This window comes from Mya arenaria, chromosome 14 (genome assembly GCF_026914265.1).
Source record: "Mya arenaria isolate MELC-2E11 chromosome 14, ASM2691426v1".
Taxonomy (NCBI): Eukaryota; Metazoa; Mollusca; class Bivalvia; order Myida; family Myidae; genus Mya; species Mya arenaria.
In genome coordinates, this window is record NC_069135.1 from 50,734,508 (window position 1) to 50,758,058 (window position 23,551).

The following is a 23,551-nucleotide window of genomic DNA, read 5'->3' on the forward strand; positions in this document are numbered from 1 at the left end:
CGTGTACGCGGTCCGCATACCCACCAAATACACGTCGCGTGTACGCGGTCCGCATATCCACCAAATACACTTCGCGTGTACGTTCGTATATCCACCAAATACACGTTGCGTGTACGCGGTCCGTATATCCACCAAATACACGTTGCGTGTACGCGGTCCGTTTATCCACCAAATACACGTTGCGTGTACGCGGTCAGTTTATCCACCTAATACACGTTGCGTGTACGGGGGCCGTATATCCACCAAATACACGTTGCGTGTACGCGGTCAGTTTATCCACCAAATACACGTTGCGTGTACGGGGTCCGTATATCCACCAAATACACGTTGCGTGTATGCGGTTCGTATATCCACCAAATACACGTTGCGTGTACGCGGTTCGTATATCCACCAAATACACGTTGCGTGTACGCGGTCAGTTTATCCTCCAAATACACGTTGCGTCTATGCGATCCGTATATCCACCAAATACACGTTGCGTGTACGCGGTCAGTTTATCCACCAAATACACGTTGCGTGTACGCGGTCAGTTTATCCACCAAATACACGTTGCGTATATGCGGTCCGTATATCCACCAAATACACGTTGCGTGTACGCGGTCCGTATATCCACCAAATACACGTTGCGTGTACGCGGTCCGTATATCCACCAAATACACGTTGCGTGTATGCGGTTCGTATATCCACCAAATACACGTTGCGTGTACGCGGTCAGTTTATCCACCAAAAACACGTTGCGTATATGCGGTCCGTATATCCACCAAATACACGTTGCGTGTACGGGGTCCGTATATCCACCAAATACACGTTGCGTGTACGCGGTCAGTTTATCCACCAAATACACGTTGCGTATATGCGGTCCGTATATTCACCAAATACACGTTGCGTGTACGCGGTCAGTTTATCCACCAAATACACGTTGCGTGTACGGGGTCCGTATATCCACCAAATACACGTTGCGTGTATGCGGTTCGTATATCCACCAAATACACGTTGCGTGTACGCGGTTCGTATATCCACCAAATACACGTTGCGTGTACGCGGTCAGTTTATCCACCAAATACACGTTGCGTATATGCGGTCCGTATATCCACCAAATACACGTTGCGTGTACGGGGTCCGTATATCCACCAAATACACGTTGCGTATATGCGGTCCGTATATCCACCAAATACACGTTGCGTATATGCGGTCCGTATATCCACCAAATACATGTACGGGGTTCGTTTTCCCATCTCGTATACCTTGCATGTACGGGTTCCGTATGTCCATCCAATAAATGTTGCCTGGACGGGTTCCGTATATCCATCCCGCACACGTTGCATGTACGGGGTCCGTATATCAGTCCCGTCAGTTTATCCACCAAATACACGTTGCTTGTACGCGGTCAGTTTATCCACCAAATACACGTTGCGTATATGCGGTCCGTATATCCACCAAATACACGTTGCGTGTACGCGGTCAGTTTATCCACCAAATACACGTTGCGTGTACGGGGTCCGTATATCCACCAAATACACGTTGCGTGTATGCGGTTCGTATATCCACCAAATACACGTTGCGTGTACGCGGTTCGTATATCCACCAAATACACGTTGCGTGTACGCGGTCAGTTTATCCACCAAATACACGTTGCGTATATGCGGTCCGTATATCCACCAAATACACGTTGCGTGTACGGGGTCCGTATATCCACCAAATACACGTTGCGTATATGCGGTCCGTATATCCACCAAATACACGTTGCGTATATGCGGTCCGTATATCCACCAAATACATGTACGGGGTTCGTTTTCTCATCTCGTATACCTTGCATGTACGGGTTCCGTATGTCCATCCAATAAACGTTGCCTGGACGGGTTCCGTATATCCATCCCGCACACGTTGCATGTACGGGGTCCGTATATCAGTCCCGTGCACGTTGCATGTACGGGGTCCGTATATCAGACACCTACCCGTTGCATGTACGGGGTCCGTATATCCATCCCGCACACGTTGCATGTACGGGGTCCGTATATCCATCCCGCACACGTTGCATGTACGGGGTCCGTATATCAGACACAAACACGTTGCATGTACTGGTTCCGTATATCCATCCCGCACACGTTGCATGTACAGGGTCCGTATATCAGTCCCTTACATGTCACGTGTACGGGTTCTAACGTGTAAAGGTTCTGTATATACATGTACGGGGTCCCTTTATCCATCTCATACATGCTACGTCTCTCTCTCTCTATATATATATATATATGTGTGTATATATATATAAAAAATATGGCCAAAAATTGGTTACGGTTAAGATATGTTTTTCTGCAGAAGTATGTTAAAATATTTAAGATGTTGATAACTCCATATATTTACGGTTACTGGTGGGTGGATGTACAAAAGTCCGTTCATGTGGTGTTCCGCATACGTATTCGCGTACGGGGTCCGTACACGTTTAGTGTACGGGTCCAGCCACGCCCGTAGATTCAAGGTGTACGGGACCGTTCATTCCCATTTATTCAACTACTTTCCGCAGTTAAAAACAAACTGTTATTTAGGAATTGAAAAGTTTAATTTCAAAGTAAACTCACTTAGTTTGCGGGCATTTAGAGTTAACATTAAATTGTGTATAACAAACAATTTTATTTTATTAAATGCCTAGAAATGAAGTTAGAAGTCATTTAATTACTTTTTTTTTTGAAAAAAAACACGCCAATTGTATGCTCACGTAACTTCATTTCGGAAATGGCGTCGTTGCCCTTGCCTAGCTGACGTTCGATTTGAACCTGACAGGGGGATAAAATTTTATAACCGTGAAAAATATGCATTTCGAATGTTTTAAACTCACTGATTAATCCCTAAAAAACACCGTAAAGCATATAATAAAAACATATATACAGTTAGCACTAGGATATTATGGACCATGGTCAAACAAAAGTGTAAAGGATAAATAATCATCATTTTCAGAAAGTGCACCATGAGCTTTCGGTCTTGTGACATCACAAGATTGACGTCACACGCAAGGTCGTGTTGATCAGGCTCATTCGGTAGGAACCGGTTTGTGAGTACAAGAACAAGAGAATCGTTCACGTGCACGGGTTGTCTGCTAAAGTAAAACTGCGTCATGTATCGGTGCTTCGGCTCCGTGCATGCGAAGTCTAAAAGAAAATGCATATTCTAAATAAGCAAAGATGGAATTAAGCACTCGTTCACTTATCATGGGCTTACCTGAAGCCAAGCGCGTAGCTGCCTATACGCGAGTACGCGGCTGAATCCACATGATTCTGACAAAAATATTAAAAAATAAATCAGCCAAAGTTTCGGTATAATTACTTGACTCAGTAATCCTATAACTGCCCAGTTTCCAGTACTAAATAAAGCACCTCAGAACTCCCAAAATGCACCAGATTGCACCATGGTTTTCATTTTTTCCGAGGGGTAATGCCCCCGGAATCCCATAGCACAATTATGAATTCACATGAAAAGAGGGCTAGCTACGCCCCTGGAAGCATGTTGAATTGTATGCCCTTATAACTTGAGAGACTCATTGAAGTGTGAACATCTCTCATTAGTACTTAAGAATACAGTTATCAAAGAACCATTTTCAAGCTTTCTGGTCGTCAACAATCAGCTAAATTAAAATAAACTTTAACCAGTTAAGGCGACTATTAATTGATTGCTAGATATTCATCCCCGCCAGTCCCCTCTTTTTTCCGCCTCCCCTTACAATTTATTGACTCAAATACAAATGTTGAACTAGGGTCTGTTTTTGCGTATCGATCCGTCCCTTTAATGCAATAAGAAAGCGCACAAACATATACTCACCTCGCTCGCCCCCAGTTAAAAAAATGAATGAAAATCAAGCAATTAATTTATATTGGATTTCACGGAGACTTTTTGAGTTTCATTCAAGATGCCTTTTTGGGGGGAGGGGGGGGGGGTACGTAGAGTGTGTTGTACGTGTCCGGGCGTACTGTAGTCTGCCTAGGTACGCCCCTGCCTTAAAATAAACATTCCCTTAATACGACGCTGATTGTCGTTCTAACATTTAAATGAACCATTCAGAACTCCTCGGATATTTTTCTCGAAAAACAACTCGGATGTATGCCGGTACATGAGTGGAAGTAGTTCGTGATTTTTTTTTAATTTGATCATTTATTAAATGTAGTGTTTTAACTTGTATTTATTGATCTTAGTTTAAATTGATTGCCAATGAAGTATTTTATTGCAAACATAGTTAAGATTCCCAAGAATTAAGTCATTAAGAAGTTTAACTGCTAAATTAAATTACTACGCGATCTACTTGCAGCGGACCTAAACATACCGATTTCTGAGTATGTAAACCGTCCATATACATCCGAGGTTGTTTTCGAGAAAATGGCCGAGGAGCTCCGAATGTCAAATGGCCAATGAAAGGATACTTCGTCAATAAAAAAGCACATTTTGCGGATCCGTGGTCTAGTGTAACACACTTGACTGTCAATCCAGGGGTCAGAGGTTCGATTTCCCGCGGGACCATTGTAAATTCTAATCGTCCCCCGAGAGGCACGTTAAATGAGGGTCCCGTGTGATAGTGCTATACACTAGCAACTTTAAAGAACTAGGGTAGCTCTAACCAGGGTTACATTCAGTCTGTGCACTATGTTCCAATCACGTAAAATGACTAACAATCTTATCGGAGCAATCGCCGAATGTGCCTTGCGCGAGTGCGAGTATAAATAAGCGTACATACACACCCAAAATATCACATGGTTGTATAATCGAAAGGGTTACTTAGACCACCTCTTACAAACAACTCGACAACTGACCAGCCGGAACAAAGCTCTCTTTCGCGTCATGTTAATTACTAAAGATTTATATATTTGCCATGGAAGTGGACACTATAAGATTATATTCTATCACTTGTAAAATACCACATCCCTGATCGATATTGCCACCTATGCCCTGGATGGTGTATTTCTTTGCAAATGATTTTTTTTTTCAAGCTAATGAATGTCGAGTCACAATTACTGGTCCCTATAAGTATGGCAAGGGACCAGTTATAGTGATTTATTTCAAATGTAAAGTATTACTGAAGAAGGTTGAAAGTCATACTGGCATACGAAGTCTGTATATAAAAGATAAACCCGTTTATACTATGTCTTAGTGTTTACGCTCATATGTCCGTGAACAGGATCGCCGAACAGTTCCCGATTCAATAACTTAGAAAGCCTCTGACTAAGAAACAACGCCGAATGAATGTCCAATAAGTCATTAATTGTTCTTATTTAGTGGTTTATTCAGCGTTCCGCACATGCGTGCTGGTTAATATCGAGACATTCACAACAACACTAAGGAATGAAGTATTAAATTTTGCATTACTTAACAATTCAAGGCTTTGTAAAGCAAAAATTAACAATAACAATCTCAGTGTTTGGCTCGAATGTACATACCAAATCGTTTACACATGTATGTAATACTAATATAGTTTAATCAAAGCTGCACTCTCACAGAGTTACCGTTTGACAACTGTTTTTAGACTATCTGCGCATGCGCGGAGGTAGTCTTAAGACCACAAACTCCAAAGAACTACTTCTATCCATGTCGCTTTAACCCATTTTTTTTGTCTCAATGCGCTCTATGTTTAGCAGAATGACGTCGGAACCATAAAAATAGATTGGTTGAGTTGCAGTCCGTGTATGAGTTTTGCTTGTTCGGCTATTTCCGCGCTGTAATTATGTATCCCGGCGTTTTATTTTTAGCAGAATACAACTATTTTTAGATCGTTATATTTATCAGATTAATGAGGGTCAAAATAGGAGGCTCTGGTAGGAAGAAAACGTATTGATATTCACTCAGAGTTTAGCCCATGATGTTTCAGAAATGATTACCGACCGCAAGTGTCCCATCGCCTGCAGGATTTGTTATTATAACCTGACGTGACCCTGAAGCACGCTTATTTGTAATGGTGCTTTTTAATTGACTTTTATGAGATAAGAAACAAAAATAATTGTCTAAGTTTAAAATAGTTGTATCTCAGGTTTAGCATTGCAAATGCTTCAAATACTATACATTGTAATTTACCTGCAACACAATAACAAGATATTATTCATTCTATGATTTTAGGCGTTTATATTTCTAATGAGATGTTTCATTTTTGTGCATAAAAGCTTTGTTCCGGTGTATTCTTGGCATAGTTTTAGACATTAGGCTTTCAATTTATATAAGCACACATGCCCTGATACGACAGTGCGTCATGCATACGTTTGGTGAAGTAAAGTAGTTCGGTTTAAACCTGTTTAACATCCAAAGAGTACGAAGCATTCGTAACAGCACTAGTACTATTTCTACACAGGTACTTACATAAAACATTAATAACATTAAATTTATCAATAAACTTTAAAAAGCACAATCATATTCTCATTCATAAAACAGACAAGTTCCGCTAATCTAAAAATAGATTCAACTACATTAACTGACCGGTATTCTAAATATATTTTATACATCATGATGGGTAATTCTATATTTTAAGTAATTTATCAATTTTTACTTACAAATTTAAAGAAATAAAATTCCACACTAAAAGAAAGAAAGTTTGCTTCCATTAACTATTCTGAATATTGAAGTATTTGTTGCAGAGCACACTTTTGACCATTAGGGCTAAAATGGAGATGGAAAATATATGACGGCCGGACAAAATGTCATTATCGCAACATATTTCAAAGTACGAAATATTCCCAGATTTTAAAGTAAAATGTCCATTTTTTCTTACTGTTATGAAGCTAATGAACATAATTTCTTGTACGCAATGACGAATATGTCCAATAGTGTCATAAACATGCTTTGATAATTAACTCAATTGCGATTACTCAGAAACAAACAAATTTGATCTATGAAAGTAGTCGATATTAATGATTTGCTGAACATATGTTATTTGATCGTTCAGTTATAATCGTCTTTTCATATGAATAACGTGTTTGCTAATATAATAAGTTTAAAACAGTTTTCATTTCTGAAGGTAAATAATAAAAAAACACTGTTTCGGTAATGACTCAATGTTGCGGTAATGACGTTATACATTAACTGACCACATGTTTGTCCTCACCGCGGGGAAAACGACCATCTGATAAGTTCTACATTTTAAAAGGTATTATTGCTAAAGTTGCTCGTAAAATAGAATCATTATCCTTAAAGAATAAAAACGTGTAAGTTCATAAAACTTGTCTAACGTATGCTATCTAATCAAAACACAGAAAAACCTTTAGACGCGATTGAAAAGAGCATTTACTGTAACTTCAAAAACATGGGGATACGTCGACTGACGTGATAAGCTGTGTATTTTGAATGGAATTATTGCTAAAGTTGTCTGTAAAAAATGATTTTCCCTAAACAAAACGTGTATGTTAATAAACGGAAATGATAAATATATGATGTATTGTATTTTCCGATCGTATGTTATCTAATCAAAGCAACGAAAAACCTTTAGAAACGCTTGAAATGGGGCATGCATTGTAACACTAAATACATGGGGATACGGGATTACGACGATTGAAGTGACATTTACAAAAACAAAATGACACAAGACGCCATAAAGATATAGATATGTTTGTTTCTTCGCCCAGTGTTGGCACAAGCGCTGTCGGCACATTTTTCACTTTTATCTATGTGCCCTTCACACATTCCCATAGTTCAAATAAAATTTGCAACTCTCACATATTTGCCCGCAGATAGTCTTTCAGCGCCTCGCGCTTTGATTATTGTTTGTCTTAGAAACAGTCAATGTCTGCGTTAATGTCCGGAAACCAGTGATATATAACTGCTGCCAAAAGATCTGATGTTTTCGTATTTACTGTTTTTTATGCAAAAAATCATTTTTCTTAAAGCGTAAGTAACTTTTGTAGCCATTAAACATTAAGTTTTGAGTGTACATATGAAAACTGCGATCACATCTTTTGTCAACAGTCTCATATCACAGGTGTACAGATAATTATGCAAAAACTTGCTCATTCCAAGGTAAAAAAATAAACAGTTCAAAAACAGTGTATCTGTGAGAGTGCGGCTTTAAAGTCAACACCAGTGTAAAAGGCATTAAATCAGCTCGAGATATGGTTTTAACATATTTTATTATTAAAAGAAACATTCAAAATATTAAAGGTCGTATATACAATAGCAAAATATAGGATTATTATATTGCTCAAGATGTTATTAAATTGTAAAATGAAAGTATAAAATATAACAATTATACAGTTTCAATGCGGTCTCCATTAACCTCTGAAATGCAGGTACAAACATTGTCAAGCATTGTCACTATTTCCATTCTTGGATGTTATAAAACTCATTAGAGTCTTCGAATATTTTGAGTTATGAGAAGCGTCAGACATTTGATGAAGTAAAATGCAGGGACGAGTACAGGTGGCGTGACTTAGGGGGCGTTACCATTTGAATTGCGCCCTCCCTCTGAACCAAAATGCATTTTGTTTAAATTGTTGAGGGAGGGGGGCAATCCCCAAAGAAAATTCTTTCTTATAGTCCGAAATGGTGCATTTTGGGCGTACGTTTTTACTCTTTTTTTTCATATATTTAAATAAAAAAGTAAACTTTTGCGATTTAAGGGGGGGGGGGGGGTGCCGGGGGCGCCACCCTTGGATTGGATCCACTAATGAAACGTGTCCTTTAACTACATTATGTTTAAAGGGCCAAACTCGCACTCGCTCTTCTTGGTATATATAAATGGTTTATACCATTCGCAGGAAATATTTTATAAATCATCCAGACGTCGAAATCCGTTGGCTCGATATCGCTTAGCTCGATTTCCTCGTTGGCTGAACGTTGTGAACCGATTTTCTTTTACTGCTTGGCTCGATATTTGCGAGACTCGAATTATTTCGTCCGGTCCCTGGGCTATCGAGCCAACGGGTTTATAAGACAACATTAATAAGGTATTCGGCCCAAGCAGATGTGAACTACAGTTGCCTGGTGACGTCATATTATATTGATATCACTTGAAAGGGTTTTGTGTCCAGAATTATTTTTTTACCAAAAATAATTTAAAATGTTTTTTATTAGGCCCTTCAAAGATTGCAAAATATGGCGTTAACATCCATTAAAATTGAAACAAAATAGCAAATATACAAATTGTACATAACTTAATATATGATGTGTTGTCGGTTGTTATTTTTTTTAACGTATTAGAAATCAGCCAGCAAATACTTAAAGTACACCTATTGTGTATGTTTACCAACAGACAGCGACATTTAACATTAACTTCAGACACCAATAAATACATTTCCATATGAGCAATTTGCATGCAAGATAAGATTGATTTCAAGTACTTCAGGTATATTTCTGTTAGCTTTATTAACGCTCTGGCTAGGACATTCTGTTTTACTGAGTGCCACTTTAAAGTGACTCGCTCATGTCTTTTTTACCAAAAATTACTTTTATTGTTAATGCATCAGGAAACACTTATTTTATCATTATTTGACTCTATGATATCGAAATTGCAGAAAAAAATACAATTATAGCATTAAAAATAATTTTGGCTTTAGTGGGGTTCGAACCCACGCCGGTAAAGTCAAGAACAAAGTAAAGTACATGCGTTTAGTCCTAACGGCCACCGGGACGTTAAAAAGTAATGAGGATATGTTAACATCTTAAGGATACATTGATGACTTCACGAGATAATGTCAATCAACCAACACCACAGCCGTAATTAATTTTCAATCGCGTTACTAACACAATTGAAAAGAGTGGTCTTCAAAGACGATATTTGGGCAAATATTTGCTGAAGGGTTTGAGCTTTTGGTATTTTTGTTTTAACGCTCCTTATGATTTGCCACACTTTATTTCAGAAAAGATGTATAGATATGTTTTGGATATATTATGATATTGAAATGATATCGGAAATATGTGGCTTGTTGATTTGAGTTACGTGTATTGATTTGTTTCATAAACAACGATCCAATACTTTGTACAAGAGAAATGGTAAAAATAACAAAAAGTAAATGATGATGATGATGATGATGATCATGATCATGATAATGACCATGATCATCACGACGACGACGACGACTGACGTTGACGATGGTGACGATGTCGATGATGCAGATGATGCAGATGATGATGATGATGATGATGATGATGATGATGATGATGATGAGAACTGAGAGGTATTGCATTTTGAAAACTGTTCGGAGATACTGTTTTGACTGGTTTGTTATATTGAACAAAAATTGTTAAAGACAATTCATAATTCAATCTTTATTGTTTAAATCGTTGTTAAATCTTTTAAATAAACAGTATTTCAGATCAATGTCAAATACATGATAAAATCTTCATTTGAAGACATAATGCAAGGACTCCTGAAACCGACATTTTGTCACATGGAGGGCAAACTATTCTATGCGCATGTGTACGGGGAAGGCTAGTACGATGATGGACCACGACAAAACGATGATGAAAACGCGACGGAACGATGTAGAAAACACGACAGTACGATGATGAAAACACGACAGTACGATTATGAAAGCACGATAGTACGATGATGAAAACGCAACAGTACGATGATAAATGCGTGGTAGTACGATAATGAAACCGCGATATCACGATGATGAAAACGCGACAGTTCGATGATGAAAACGGGACAGTAAGGCGTTGAAAACGCACAGTACGATACTACGATTATGAAAGCGCTGGTGAAATGCGACAATACGATGGTGAAAAAACGATAGTCGCATTATCACCATCGAACTGCCGTAGTATCGCTGTCGTACTGTCGCGTTTTTATCATTGTATTGTCGCGTTTTCATTATCGTAGTTTCGTGATTTCTCGTTTTCATCATCATACTATCACGTATCGTGTTTCAGATTAACACATTCATAGGCGATGGCCCTAACGGCATTCCGTATAATTTTATGTTGGTTCCAAGCTGGTAGATTAGTGCAAGGGAAAATCGGAAACCAAGATCTCGCGAGATGCGAGGTGAAACTTCAGGCAAGGCACATACTTGCTTTAGTTTGAAGGTGTAAGGCTATTCCACTAGACTTCTCTCATTTTAGAAGAACTATTTGACGTCACTAGTGATTTAAAATTACTGCGATTTACAACGTCAGTAAACAACGTCGCACGCCCTTTTCGGTGAACTGTACAAAAGTGCGTTATTTACGTCAACTTTTCCACAAGTTTATAATTTTAGATATGCCAGAAAAAAATATCAATCATGTTTTTCAAGTCCGGGTCGAAAAATCCGACCCTCGGGCAAGTGTGTGTACCGGAAACACATGATAGATACTTATATCATTTTGATTAGGATCTGTTTCTCCTTAATTATTCATTCGAAATGGTCTTGAAGTACTGAGGTACATGTGAAATAGTTTGTTCATACACATCATACCTTAAAGTATTCATGTTTACCAACAGATCAATTCAACTTTTCCAAGTTGTATTCAATTATTCATTAACTATATTGTTCAATTATGAATACAGGCATTTCAAAATTGAGAAATTGCAAGGTAGTAGTTTTGTATGGAACAATGCATTCATGACCTACGCACACTGTATAAAATATGAACAAATAAAATATTTCAAACATGTTATTTATGTTTATTTTGTTTGATTAATAGTAAAAATAAACACATACAATTAGACACACACATTATTGCAAGAACATCTTATAAAATGTTAGAGTAGTTAAAGGTTTGTTCACGTTTTAAGGCTTAAACATCACAGAAAAACATCCATTTATTTTTATATGTCCACAAAATGATGATAAGTTTCATGTTGAAGCTGTATTGTTAATATTTATTTAAATATGACAAAAATACTCCCTGTGCCGACAAGCATTAAACATACAATGACCTCAGGCTTGGATATACAAAATTCTGCCAATAGCTGCTTGGTGTTTGTTCTTTTAAGACAAGATATATAACTTAATTTAGACTAAGTTTTTAAAATTGTTTTGCACACGTGAAACCGTATAAGATATGATGTCATGTTGAAATTGTACATTTTTATAAGCTATTGAAAATGTAAAGGCTTAAACCTATCAAGAACAGATTCTTATTGAAAATTTGAGTGAACTCAAGTTCAGAAACAAGCTTAACACATTGAAAATTTGAGTGAAGTCAAGTTCAGAAAGCAACTTAACACATTGAAAATTTGAGTGAAGTCAAGTTCAGAAACAAGCTTAACACATTGAAAATTTGAGTGAAGTCAAGTTCAGAAAGCAACTTAACACATTGAAAATTTGAGAGAAGTCAAGTTCAGAAAGCAGCTTAACACATTGAAAATTTGAGTTAAGTCCAGTTCAGAAACAAGCTTAACACATTGAAAATTTAAGTGAAGTCAAGTTCAGAAACAAGCTTAACACATTGAAAATTTGAGTGAAGTCAAGTTCAGAAAGCAGCTTAACACATGCATGTACTGCCAATCGCAGCTAAAACATAAAACTAATGTCAATCGCAGCCTATCACAATATGTTACTAATAAAACCATCTTGTAATCATCACCATAAGTAATCTCTGATTTGCAGAAGTCAAAACAAGTTAAAAAAATCACATTATACGCGGCATTTGGCTAAGTCTCGCTGATTTTCAAAATGTTAAATAATGAGCTACAATAATTAAAGATCATACGAATGGAATTAAGTACATACATATGGTAAAATGAGTTGAGAATGAATTTGAGATTTGACTTCAGTATTTTCCTGATATTGGGGCCTGGTATCGTAGAAAAATATTTAAAAAAAAGCGAATTTCCTTTTTAAGGTTAATTTTAAGATTTTAAGGTCTTAGATAGAGATAATTCAGACCTTTTTCCTATTTCATGTGTTTTTGAGTTTCCAATGATTTTACATAATAATGAACAGAAAAATTATTTGCAGGGCTCAATTAAGAAGTTCCGTTGGCGCAGTTCTGTTAAGGATGATTCTTTTATTGAAATTTAGAGACTTGTTAGAAAATCAGTATGAATTACTGATTTGATCTTTAGGCACGAATGTAAACTCTGCTGTAGATTTTATTACTTCCTTATTTCAGGAAGCGGGCAGCTGCATGCTGCAGCAGTTCGATATGTTTCTTCTCAGCCTGCATGGTGGAACGATGAGTGTGATCGATTAAAATCAATAAAATATGCTGCTCTACGTAAATTCAGAGTTACTTACTTAGCATCAGATCTCCGGTTTTATAAAGACGGGCGAAAATATTTTAAGAATTGTTGTGACAGAAACTATACGAGTATCAACTTTCGAATAGATTGGCGTTAGTAAATAGCAGTGATAATCCCAGTTCGTTTTGGAAAGTTCTAAAGAAGAGTTAGCCCTTTAAAGCTATTGACTCTAGTATTTCTAGTGAGGAATGGTTCCAGTATTTTTGTGGTCTTTTATTTGTTGAAGACTCTCATGTTGTTGATCCATATATTGGAAATGATCATGCATATGCCGATGAAACGGCGAGCTCGCTTAATGACCCCGTTTATATTACATGAGATTGAACTGTCCATATCAAAACTAATCAATGGTAAACTTTGTGCACTTGATAGTATTCCGGCGAAATTATATAAAGACACTCTTGCTGATATTGCACCACGAAGAAAATTAAAAGAAAATATGAGTCTCAGGCTGGTTTTCGTCGTGGATATATAGCTATTGACAATGTTTTTTGTCTACAGGCGATGACTCAAAAATAACTTTCAAAGAAATGTGGCCGTTTATGCTGTTTGTATGTCGATTTCCGTAAGGCATTTGATAAAGTTAACCATGTTAAAAAAAATTCATCCTTAGAAAAAAAGGTGTGTTTGGAAAATTCTTAAGAGTTCTGAGATCTATGTATTCTTGTCTAACCTCTTGTGTCAAAGTCTCAAATAGTGTCACGGAGTCCTTTGCCCGTGACATTGGTACTAAACAAGGGGATAAGCCAAGTTCAACAATATTCGCTCTATTTATAGACGAGTTATCGTCTATTTTAAGGCTAGATTGTGGTTCAGGCATTTTTATAACTAATTATATTCTGGACATTCTACGTTTAATGCTTGCCGATGATGTTGACAATTGCGCTAAAACTGCAATTAAGTTACAACAACAGGTAAACGCAGTCAATCAATTTTGTTTTAATACTGGAATGGAAATAAATCTTGATAAAACTGAAATCATTGTATTCCGTAATGGTTGTCCTCTACGAGCATATCAAAAATGGTTATATCATGGACAGTCAATTTAAACTACTTCTGTATACAATTATATGGGATTGTTGTTTACTCCACAGTTGTCTTGGAGTTCAGCTTATGTTAAACTAGCTTCTCAGGCACAAACGGCTATTTTTGCTTTGAAAAACTATCAAAAACCGTTTGGTTGCTTTCCAGCTAAATATCCTTTCAAGATTGTTGACACTATGTTTAATCCAATATTATGTTATGGGGATATTAATATAGCCAAACCTTTGAAATGATTCAAAAATTATACGAAAAACTACCAATACTTGTATGGTTTTAGGAGACTGTGGAAGATTACCATAATGTATAACGTATTTTACAAATTGTATAAGGTATTGGTGTAAATTATTATCTTTGCTATCTGAAAGGTATCCAAGGCAATGTTGCATAATGTTAAAGTCCCTAGATGGTGCGGGAAAGATCTATTCGGCTACCAAAGTAAACAGTCTTCTTTTTGGCTTCGGATATGCTTGGATATCACACGATACTGGTGATTGTAATTTATTTGTTATAAATGTTTAGAGACAGAATAATTGACTGGACTGTTTTACTCAAACATGGCACGATAATGTGAGTAATTCCAGGTAATGGTACCACTACAGCCATTTAAAGAGTTTACTAAACATCGAACGGTATTTGTTGATAGAGATGCCACGCTTTGCATCGAACTTGTAATATGCCTTCGGTTTCGGATAAAGTATTTTGTTCGGGTTGACAGCCGTTTACATGTTCGGTTACAGCGTAACCTTTTACACGCATCTGTATAGTTGTTATCCGCAGATATCCCCTAGCTCTTGATAATATGAACACATGTGGAAACAGTTAATAAAGGAAAAAGAATAAACAACACGAAATGATAGTCAATATGTATTGCTCACTTGTCGTGCCATAAAATGTATATAATTAAACAATTTATTATTGAATAACCAGAAACATATAAATCCGCAATTCAAAGATAACAAATTACAGGAATTACAACCAATGTAACAGCTAATACAACTGTGTTACTACAATTAACATGATGTCTAATCATGATTAATATTAACTAGCACATGCAAACAAACCCTAAGTATAGCACAACACTTGCAGATGAAGTTAAACAGCAGTTATGTAGCTTTAACAACATACATCAAACACAGTACACTGCAATATAAAACTAGGGTTGGGAGTTTTTTAACAACTTATTTCAAAAGATAACTGTCAGGCACGACAAACAAAGATCGAATGAATATTTTAGCGCGGAAATATTTGCACCAAAACTATCACAAAATAAAGCAACCAATCAGAATTAATACAATATTGTTTACTACCGGAAGTGACTACCTGTAAACTATGACATATTCGAGGTGAATAATTAAATATTTTATAGTTAACATAAAACGATTAGTAGCTCTTCTTAAGAGCTCATGAAAGCTTTAAGCAGGACCATTTGTAGCGTTTTAAATTATACTTTTGCTTCTTTGAAAAGTACTTCAGACATACTTTACCAAGAAATATTTATCCAGACCATACTTGCTCGTTGTGTGAGACACATGCCGACAATTCATTGGTACGGAAAGGAGGAGACCCGGAGAATAGAGGAGAGGAGGAAAGAGGAGAGGAGGGGAGTGGAGATAAGGGGAGAGGTGGGGAGGGAAGGGGAGGGGAGAGGAGGGGAGAGGAGGGGAAATATAAGGAGAGAAGGAGAGGTGTTGAGGAGTGGGGATCAATGGAGAGGAGGGGACGGGAGAAGTGGGAAGGGGAGGGGAGGAGAGGGGGGGGGAGAGAAAGAGAGATGAGGGGAGAGGAGGGGACAGGTCGGAAGAGGAGGCGATAGGTGGGAAGAGAAGGGGGAGATGTGGGAAGAGGTTGGGGGAGGAGGGAAAAGGAGGAGAGAGTAGGGAGATGGATCGAGAGGAGGGGAGAGGTGGGAAGGGCAGGGGATTGGAGGGGAGGGGAGAGGCGGGGAGGGGAGAGAAGAAGAGAGATGAGGAGAGGAGTGTGGAGGAGTGGACAGGAGGGGAGAGGTGGGGAGCAGAGGAGGGGAGAGAGAGGTTGGGAAAGTAGGGGAGATGAGAGGTGGGAAGAGGTAGGGAGATGAGGGGAGAGAAGAAGAGAGGAGGTGAGAGGTCGGGAGGGGTGGAGAGTAGAGTGGTGTGGAGGGGAGGGGATGGTAGTGGAAAGGTGGGGAGAGGAGGGGAGGGGAGAGGGGAGGGGAGGAGAGAAGAGGAGACGAGGGGAGAGGTGGTGAGAGGAGGGAAGATGAGGGAAGAGGTGGGGATAGGAAGGGAGAAGTGGGGAGAGGAGAGGAAAGGGGAGGAGAGCAGAGGAGAGGAGAGGTTTGGAGGGGAGGGGAGGGGAGGGGAGGGGAGGGGAGGGGAGGGGAGGTGTGGAGAGGTTGAGAGAGGAGATAAGAGGTTGGGAGCGGTGGTGAGAGGTGGGGAGAGGAGGGGAGATGAGGGAAGAGATGAGAAGAGGAGGGAAGAGGTGGTGAGAGAAGGACAGAGGAGAGGAGGGGTGGGGAGGGGGGAGAGGAGGGGCTGGGGAGAGGTGGGGAGAGTAGAGGTGGGGGAGAGGTGGGAAGAGGAGAGGAGAGGAGGGGAGAGGAGAAGACGGGAAGAGATGGAGAGAGGAGAGGAGGAGAGGGGAGGGAAGGAGAGAATGGGAGATGAGGGGAGTTTAGATGTTGGGAGGTCAGGAGAGGAGGGGAGAGGAGAGGAGAGTAGAAGAGGAGAGAGGACGGGATGGGAGAGGACGGGAGGGCAGGGGAGGGCAGAAGGGGAGAGGAGAGGTGGGAAGAGGTGGAGAAAGGAGAGGAGGGGATAGGAGGGGAGGCGAAGGATGGAGAGGAGGAGCGGAGAGATGTGGAGAGGTGGAGAGAGGAGAACAGAGGTGTGGAGGGAATCTGAGGGGAGAGGAGAGGAGGGGAGATGTGGAGAGCAGGGAAGATAGAGGGAGAGGAGGGGAGATAAGGGGAGAGGTTTGAAGATAAGGGGAGAGGAGCGGATAGGAGAGGTGGGTGGGTGGAGTAGGGTAGGGGAGAAGTGGGAAGAGGAGGTGAGAGGAGAAGAGGGGAGAGGAGAGAAGAGTTGAGGAGGGAGAGTATGAGGAGATGAGAGGAGGGTAGGGGAGGGGAGGTCAGGTTGGAAAACACTTTCATTTTCTCTATCATAGCATTTTTGCGCGTTTAGGGGGAAGAGGGGCTTATACTAGATTATATGTCAGTAGGATATGCTTTGAGTGGAGGTATCTCATAAATGCAACAGTATTGTGCGTGGGCGGGTGGAAGAAGCTTTTAGTCATACTAAACTGTTGGTGTGGAAGGTATGCCGTTGGTGATGTGTTTCTAAATGGGATTGGGAAGTTGGAGAGGGGGGTGGGGTAGGGTTATAAAAAACTCTCATATTCTTAAACTTATTACCGGAAAACGATTTCGTTATACCCTTATCATTTTGTTCCTACATTAGGGCTTGTGCGGGGGAGAAGCAGGCTAATGCTAGGGTTATTGTACTTTTCTTAAGTTGCATATTAATTCTCGCTAAAAATTGAGAAATATATAGAGGTTAAACCGACGTACATCGTTGACGCCGCTCAGTTCTGTGGTGTAACTGTTTGATTGCTACGCCATTTATAAAGTGTTTATGAATTTCTTCAAATGTATTTCAATTATACCGAAACTTTATCATATTCAATACAAATCTGCGTTTAAGAAGTCAATCAATAAAAACAAGTCACGTGACCTATAACGTTGGCGAGAGATTAGCTGTTTATTCAACTTCCTGGTTGGAAGTGAATGCCAGAGAGAGGACATCTTTAATCTTTAACCCTTTAAGTGGCAGGACTATGGCATCAAATTTTGAATCCTCCATTCAGAGGGGGTGTGATTTCATCCATGATTTCGCCTGTTCCGCTTGTGAAGAAGATGGATTGAACACGGAAGCTCAACATTTCTGTAATCAGTGCACGAAATATTACTGCGATAAGTGTGTCCCAGTTCACAACAAGCTATACAAGAGACACACAGTGCTCGACCGGAAGGACGTGAAGAAATGGGCCGCAGCACCAGAGATGGTAGACGTCCTTGAGAGATGTAACAGGCACCCCGGGGAGACGCTCAAACTTGTCTGTGGTGACCATGACAAGCTGTGTTGCCATGTGTGCGTTGCCATGGATCATAGGTATGTTTCAAAGACGATTGAAGTTGTAATAACACAATCACAGTATTTAAACAGATCAAAAAATAGTTCAATCATGCTTAACATTGTCAAAATTGTATTTTACATATGTGTATTATAAAACTATGCTATATATTTATTGGTCAACATTGTCAATAAAGCCTTGCTTACTAATACATTTTTGAACTCGTTAATTATATATCACTTGCGGATCGGAAAGTCGGGGGCGAATCCGCCCCCCTCTGAAATCGTCCAAGTTTACTTTTTATTTCAATATTTTTGAAAAACTAATATACCCACAAAGTTCACCATTTTGGACTAAAATTGTCATTTCTTTTATCTATTTATTTATTATTTTCCGTTTGGGGGAATACCCCCAACTCCCTCCCCACTGCCAGCACTTCCAACCAAATAGATTTTGGTTCTGAGTGGGATGGGCAATTAAATAGGTTACGCCCCTAAGTAGCGCCTCATCTAACGTTGATTCCTGGATCCGCCCCTGTATACATATATAGACTCGTTATTCGTGTCAGATCCCATATTAAAATACCTTTATTCAAATGGAGAAATATTGAAAAACACTAAAGTACTTCCTATTTACTCACGATGAATTTGGCAAATTTCTAGCTGTGCGGTTTGACTAGATGCATATGTCGTGCACGTAAATAAAATGACGCTCTAAACAACATAATAATGAGTGATAATGATGTTCCAACGCATTCGGAACTCCTCGGCCATTTTCCATCAAAAACAATCTCCGATGAGTTCCGAATGGTTTCAACGCTCTTCAGTATAATTTTATCTCAGATAGTCAAGGGACATAACTCAACACTTTCTAAAAGTTAGGAGCCTTACTACGCATACTGCCAATGTGGCTTCAGCGGCTTATGGTATACTGAATATAAACTCTATGCGACTTATGGTATACTGAATATAAACTCTATACGACTTATGGTATACTGAATATAAACTCTATACGACTTATGGTACTGTATAATAACTATATGCGACTTATGGTATACTGAACATAAACTCTATGCGACTTATGGTATACTGAATATAAACTCTATACGACTTATGGTATACTGTATAATAACTATATGCGACTTATGGTATACTGAATATAAACTCTATGCGACTTATGGTATACTGAATATAAACTCTATACGACTTATGGTATACTGAATATAAACTCTATGCGACTTATGGTATACTGAATATAAACTCTATCCGACTTATGGTATACTGAATATTTAAACTCAATGCGACTTATGGTATACTGAATATAAACTATATGACGTTAAATTTATGAATTCGCAAATCATCGTCAAAACAAAAATCCTAGTTATTTTTAACCAAGCCTTTCAGTAGTGTAATACGCTCATACAGACCACTTATTTTACTATATGTCTATATAAATCCGCCATCTTGAATGGAGTAGAAAATGAGGGAATTTTCGTAGGCACTCGAGCGTTACATTATTGATCCGGCGGCTCCGGCGTTAGACTTCCGTAACTAACCGGTCGTTTGCGGTCAGCCTAGCAGACGACTTTTAAACCGCCAGAGTCCATAAAATTATGTTTCGCATATCATCGTCCGTCATACCGGTAGCAGACGATAGTGTTTAAATTAAATTAAATTTCCGATAGTCCGCCATTATAGCGGGATAACAGTTCGCTGTAATATTGGTTAGCAGACGACCTTTTTTAAACCCGCAATGTGAAAGTTTTACATTTTATAACTCATATAGCAGTTCACCTGTTTAGTATGTTCATAAATCTCAATAAGAATTCCACCACTTAAATCAACTTAACAACTGACGAGGTCAGATGAGGTCGACGTTCTCAGGTTTGTCGCACAGGAAAGTAAACACTCTTCTAATTCTGTTCAGACCGTTTATATAAGAAATGTAGGTGTAAGATATTAACAATAGATCTTCTTATGCATTTCGTGTTACAATGAGTTAATTTTGTGGTTATTTCATGATTATGAAATTGCAATTTAATGGTGTATAAAATTAAAGAAAAACAAAAAAAAAGAAACACCAAGCCTTTAAAGAAAAACTAAAACAGAAACACCAAGCCTCTAGAGAAAAACTAAAACAGAAACGCCAAGCCTTTAAAGCCGCCTTCTCCTCCTCCTCCTCCCCCATCATTCGGGAGCTCATTCAGGAGCGCATTTTGGAGCGCATTCGGGAGCTCATTCAGGAGCGCATTTTGGAGCGCATTCGGGAGCGCATTCGGGAGCGCATTCGGGAGCTCATTCAGGAGCGCATTCGGGAGCGCATTCGGGAGCTCATTCAGGAGCGCATTCGGGAGCGCATTCGGGAGCGCATTCGGGGGCACATTTAGGAGCGCATTTGGGAACACAACTGCCACCTCAACAGAACCCTTATTGGCATCATTTCAATTTATGAGCAGCTTGATATTATCTTAATGTTTATCATTTACGCTAAAAAATAGAACATCGATGTTTTAAAGCAAAATCAACAGGTTCTGGAAGACGAGGACGACGACGAAGAAGCGACGAAATATAAGTATTTAAATTGATGTGATTTTAGAAGAATGTTATAAAAAAAACCGTCTTCTTTTACTTTTTAGTTTTTCCTTCTTTCATTGCAGACACTGTTCATCAATACAGCACATTCCAGACGCTGCAAAGGGCATCCGCAAAGATCCCGAGTTTCGTCAACTACCTCAACGGGTGGATGTTCTAAGAAAGCAGATAGAAGGTATGAAAAACGACAGAAAGAAAAAACGTGCTTCACTACGGAAAACTCGAACAGCCATAATAGATGAAATCAAAGCAATTCGTAAAAAGATCAATGACATTCTTGACAAGATGGAGAAAACAACGGTTCAAGATTTAGATCGACTGGTGGCTGATCAGGAACTGTCTATTAAGAAAGATATGGACTCCTGCACACAGATGCACGACGAATTAAAGAGCATTATGGACGACATACAGAGCAAAGACTCATCAGGCGAACCACCCATATACATTGGGTTCAGAAAATGTGAAGAAATAATCAAACAAGCAAGCGAAATACTGCAAAACATGTCAAATGTTGTCAAATACGATATAACTTTTCGTAAACATAATGAAATAGAAGATAATTTGTCCTCGATGAAGAATTTTGGAGAGTTAAATGAATCGAATGTTTTTGGTGCACAACCACATGCATCGCTATTCCCTAGAGAGCATGTATTCGCTACCGAAAGTTACAAGGAGTACAACGTACGGATGAGTTCAGACAAAATTTCATGTAATATTCAAGGGATATGTGAGCTGCCTGGTGGAGAGATTGTTATTTCAGACTACAACAACATGAAAGTAAAACTCCTTGACCAGGAGTACAGGGTTGTCGACCACCGTGATGTCCCCGAGTATCCATGGGATGTGCGCCACATAGGCGGAAATGAGGTTGCCGTTTGTGTTAACAACAATGATGACGATAGACATGAACTTCATTTCATTAACATAACAAAAGGGACTCTTGTGACTACGAGAGAATTAAGTTTCCCCCATAACTGTTTCGGTGCAGTTCATCTCGGGACCAACCTTTACATTTCCTCATACACCGCGCTGTACGTATATACGATAACGGGGCGGCCAGTAAAGAAGCTATACGAGTACAAGTCCGATGGTGGCACGGTGAGAAGAATTGCCATCAGTAACGACGGGAAGACTTTCTACATCACAAACTCCTCAAACCATCAACTTATCACCCTGGACAACCTCGGCAACAAGCTGGCCACATTCACTGATCCTGACTTGAGGAGACCTTATGGAGTACATGTGACAACTGCTGGACACGTGTTCGTCTGCTACCTTACTTCCAATACAGTGATGCAGATTGACAAGGACGGGAAGATGAAGTTAGCCACATTGGCAAAGGAAAAAGACGGAGTGTACGAACCACAAGCTGTATACTTCAGCAACCGTACTTCCTCTCTGGTTGTCGGCGGATATAAAGACACGCTCCTTGTCGTCCATGTACGTTAAATAAAACAATAGATCCACTGAAAATTGACAAAATATAGTTAATATAACTGGGTTTTTTCTTTAACCTTTTTCGTGTAAGTATTAACACGGATGAAAACTGTTTAATATAATACAAAAATCATATTTGCTTAAACATACATATACATTTATATTTTACGTATTACGCTTGCTTTTTGCTAAATAGTTATAAAAATGATCGTGCGCATGTTTTTCAACCATATCACTGCTGATTTTGAAATGCTAGTCACATATGATAATTATATGTCTGGTATGAGTGTGTATGTATACGAATAAATTATTCTCTCTTTAAAGGCCGGAGCACATAAACCCAAATATCCTATCGGACAGCAATTTAGCCTATTTAGCAGAGGAGGCGTGGCAAATTGGGTTAATGAGGCCTGCTCTGGTCAGCAGTTTTGATTGTAAACAATTACCTGGCTTGCTGTGTTATATCATTCTGATAGAGTGGCACAGAAGAATGTGTCCATTGGTTTCTCATTTGAGATTAGATAAATAAAGTTTCATATTACCATAAACAATACTTCTACGAATTGTGTTATAATAAACCATTTGATAGTATATATCACCCCAGACAGTAGATGATACATACTCATACTGTTATAGTAAACCTGTAGTAAACAGTAATTGGTAGTGAAGTTCCGTTGGCTGTTAAAGGGTCATGCACTTTCAAGATCTGACAATCAACATTGCTTGGAATTTGTTTGACAGTTATAAAAAATATATTTGAAAGTAATTTTTATAACTGTTTGAGGGACAGTTTTACTACAACTACAAGAGAGTCAGTTATATGTTTACTATTTTCACTGAACACCCAGATCAACCGTTCATGCAAGGGTCGTCGTCATAGGCGGTAGTCTCAAACAAAGATGTTATTAAGTATAAAATAACACTTTGATAAATGTTGTTGTTTTTATTAAAAGGTTGATGCAAAAACATTTTTTTATATTAAATGAAGAACTATCAGTTAATCTCATTTGATAATATGATCAAATAAAGAACGTGTCCAGTTAAAATAATATTACCCTTTATAAAATATGTTGTTGTTTTATATTGATAGATACGTGGCCCTTAAAAAGCGCCAAAATATCGCTAGTCATCTGTACACAAATCATGTTGTTTTTTTAATCATTAAAGTAAAAAAAGTTAAATGTAATGCTGCAAGTAGTAGTGTGTGGCCAGTTCTGGCTCATTTGACCATATT

At 38.8% G+C, this 23,551-nt stretch overlaps 2 protein-coding genes across 2 annotated transcripts; both read left to right on the forward strand.

Annotated features, from left to right (window-relative positions):
- The first annotated feature begins 15,702 nt into the window (after positions 1-15,702).
- Positions 15,703-16,216, forward strand: LOC128216215 (anti-sigma-I factor RsgI-like). Its single transcript, XM_052922785.1, has 2 exons — positions 15,703-15,795; positions 15,887-16,216. Exons 1-2 carry the CDS (start codon positions 15,703-15,705, stop codon positions 16,214-16,216), a joined length of 423 nt encoding a protein of 140 aa, XP_052778745.1.
- A 1,728-nt stretch (positions 16,217-17,944) lies between these two features.
- LOC128218323 (uncharacterized) lies at positions 17,945-23,123 on the forward strand. Its single transcript, XM_052925975.1, has 2 exons — positions 17,945-18,327; positions 20,946-23,123. The coding sequence occupies exons 1-2, from the start codon at positions 17,993-17,995 to the stop codon at positions 22,327-22,329; spliced, it is 1,719 nt and encodes a 572-aa protein (XP_052781935.1). The 5' UTR covers positions 17,945-17,992; the 3' UTR covers positions 22,330-23,123.
- Positions 23,124-23,551: the final 428 nt, after the last annotated feature.

What these genes read in the sequence shown, in the direction of transcription:
- LOC128216215 (XM_052922785.1), top strand. Translation starts at nt 15,703, where the DNA reads ATGCCGACAATTCATTGGTACGGAAAGGAGGAGACCCGGAGAATAGAG. An exon ending in GAGTGGAGATAAGGGGAGAG is followed by an intron (nt 15,796 to 15,886) that starts GTGGGGAGGGAA and finishes ATCAATGGAGAG; the next exon opens with GAGGGGACGGGAGAAGTGGG.
- LOC128218323 (XM_052925975.1), top strand. Translation starts at nt 17,993, where the DNA reads ATGGCATCAAATTTTGAATCCTCCATTCAGAGGGGGTGTGATTTCATC. An exon ending in TGCGTTGCCATGGATCATAG is followed by an intron (nt 18,328 to 20,945) that starts GTATGTTTCAAA and finishes CTTTCATTGCAG; the next exon opens with ACACTGTTCATCAATACAGC.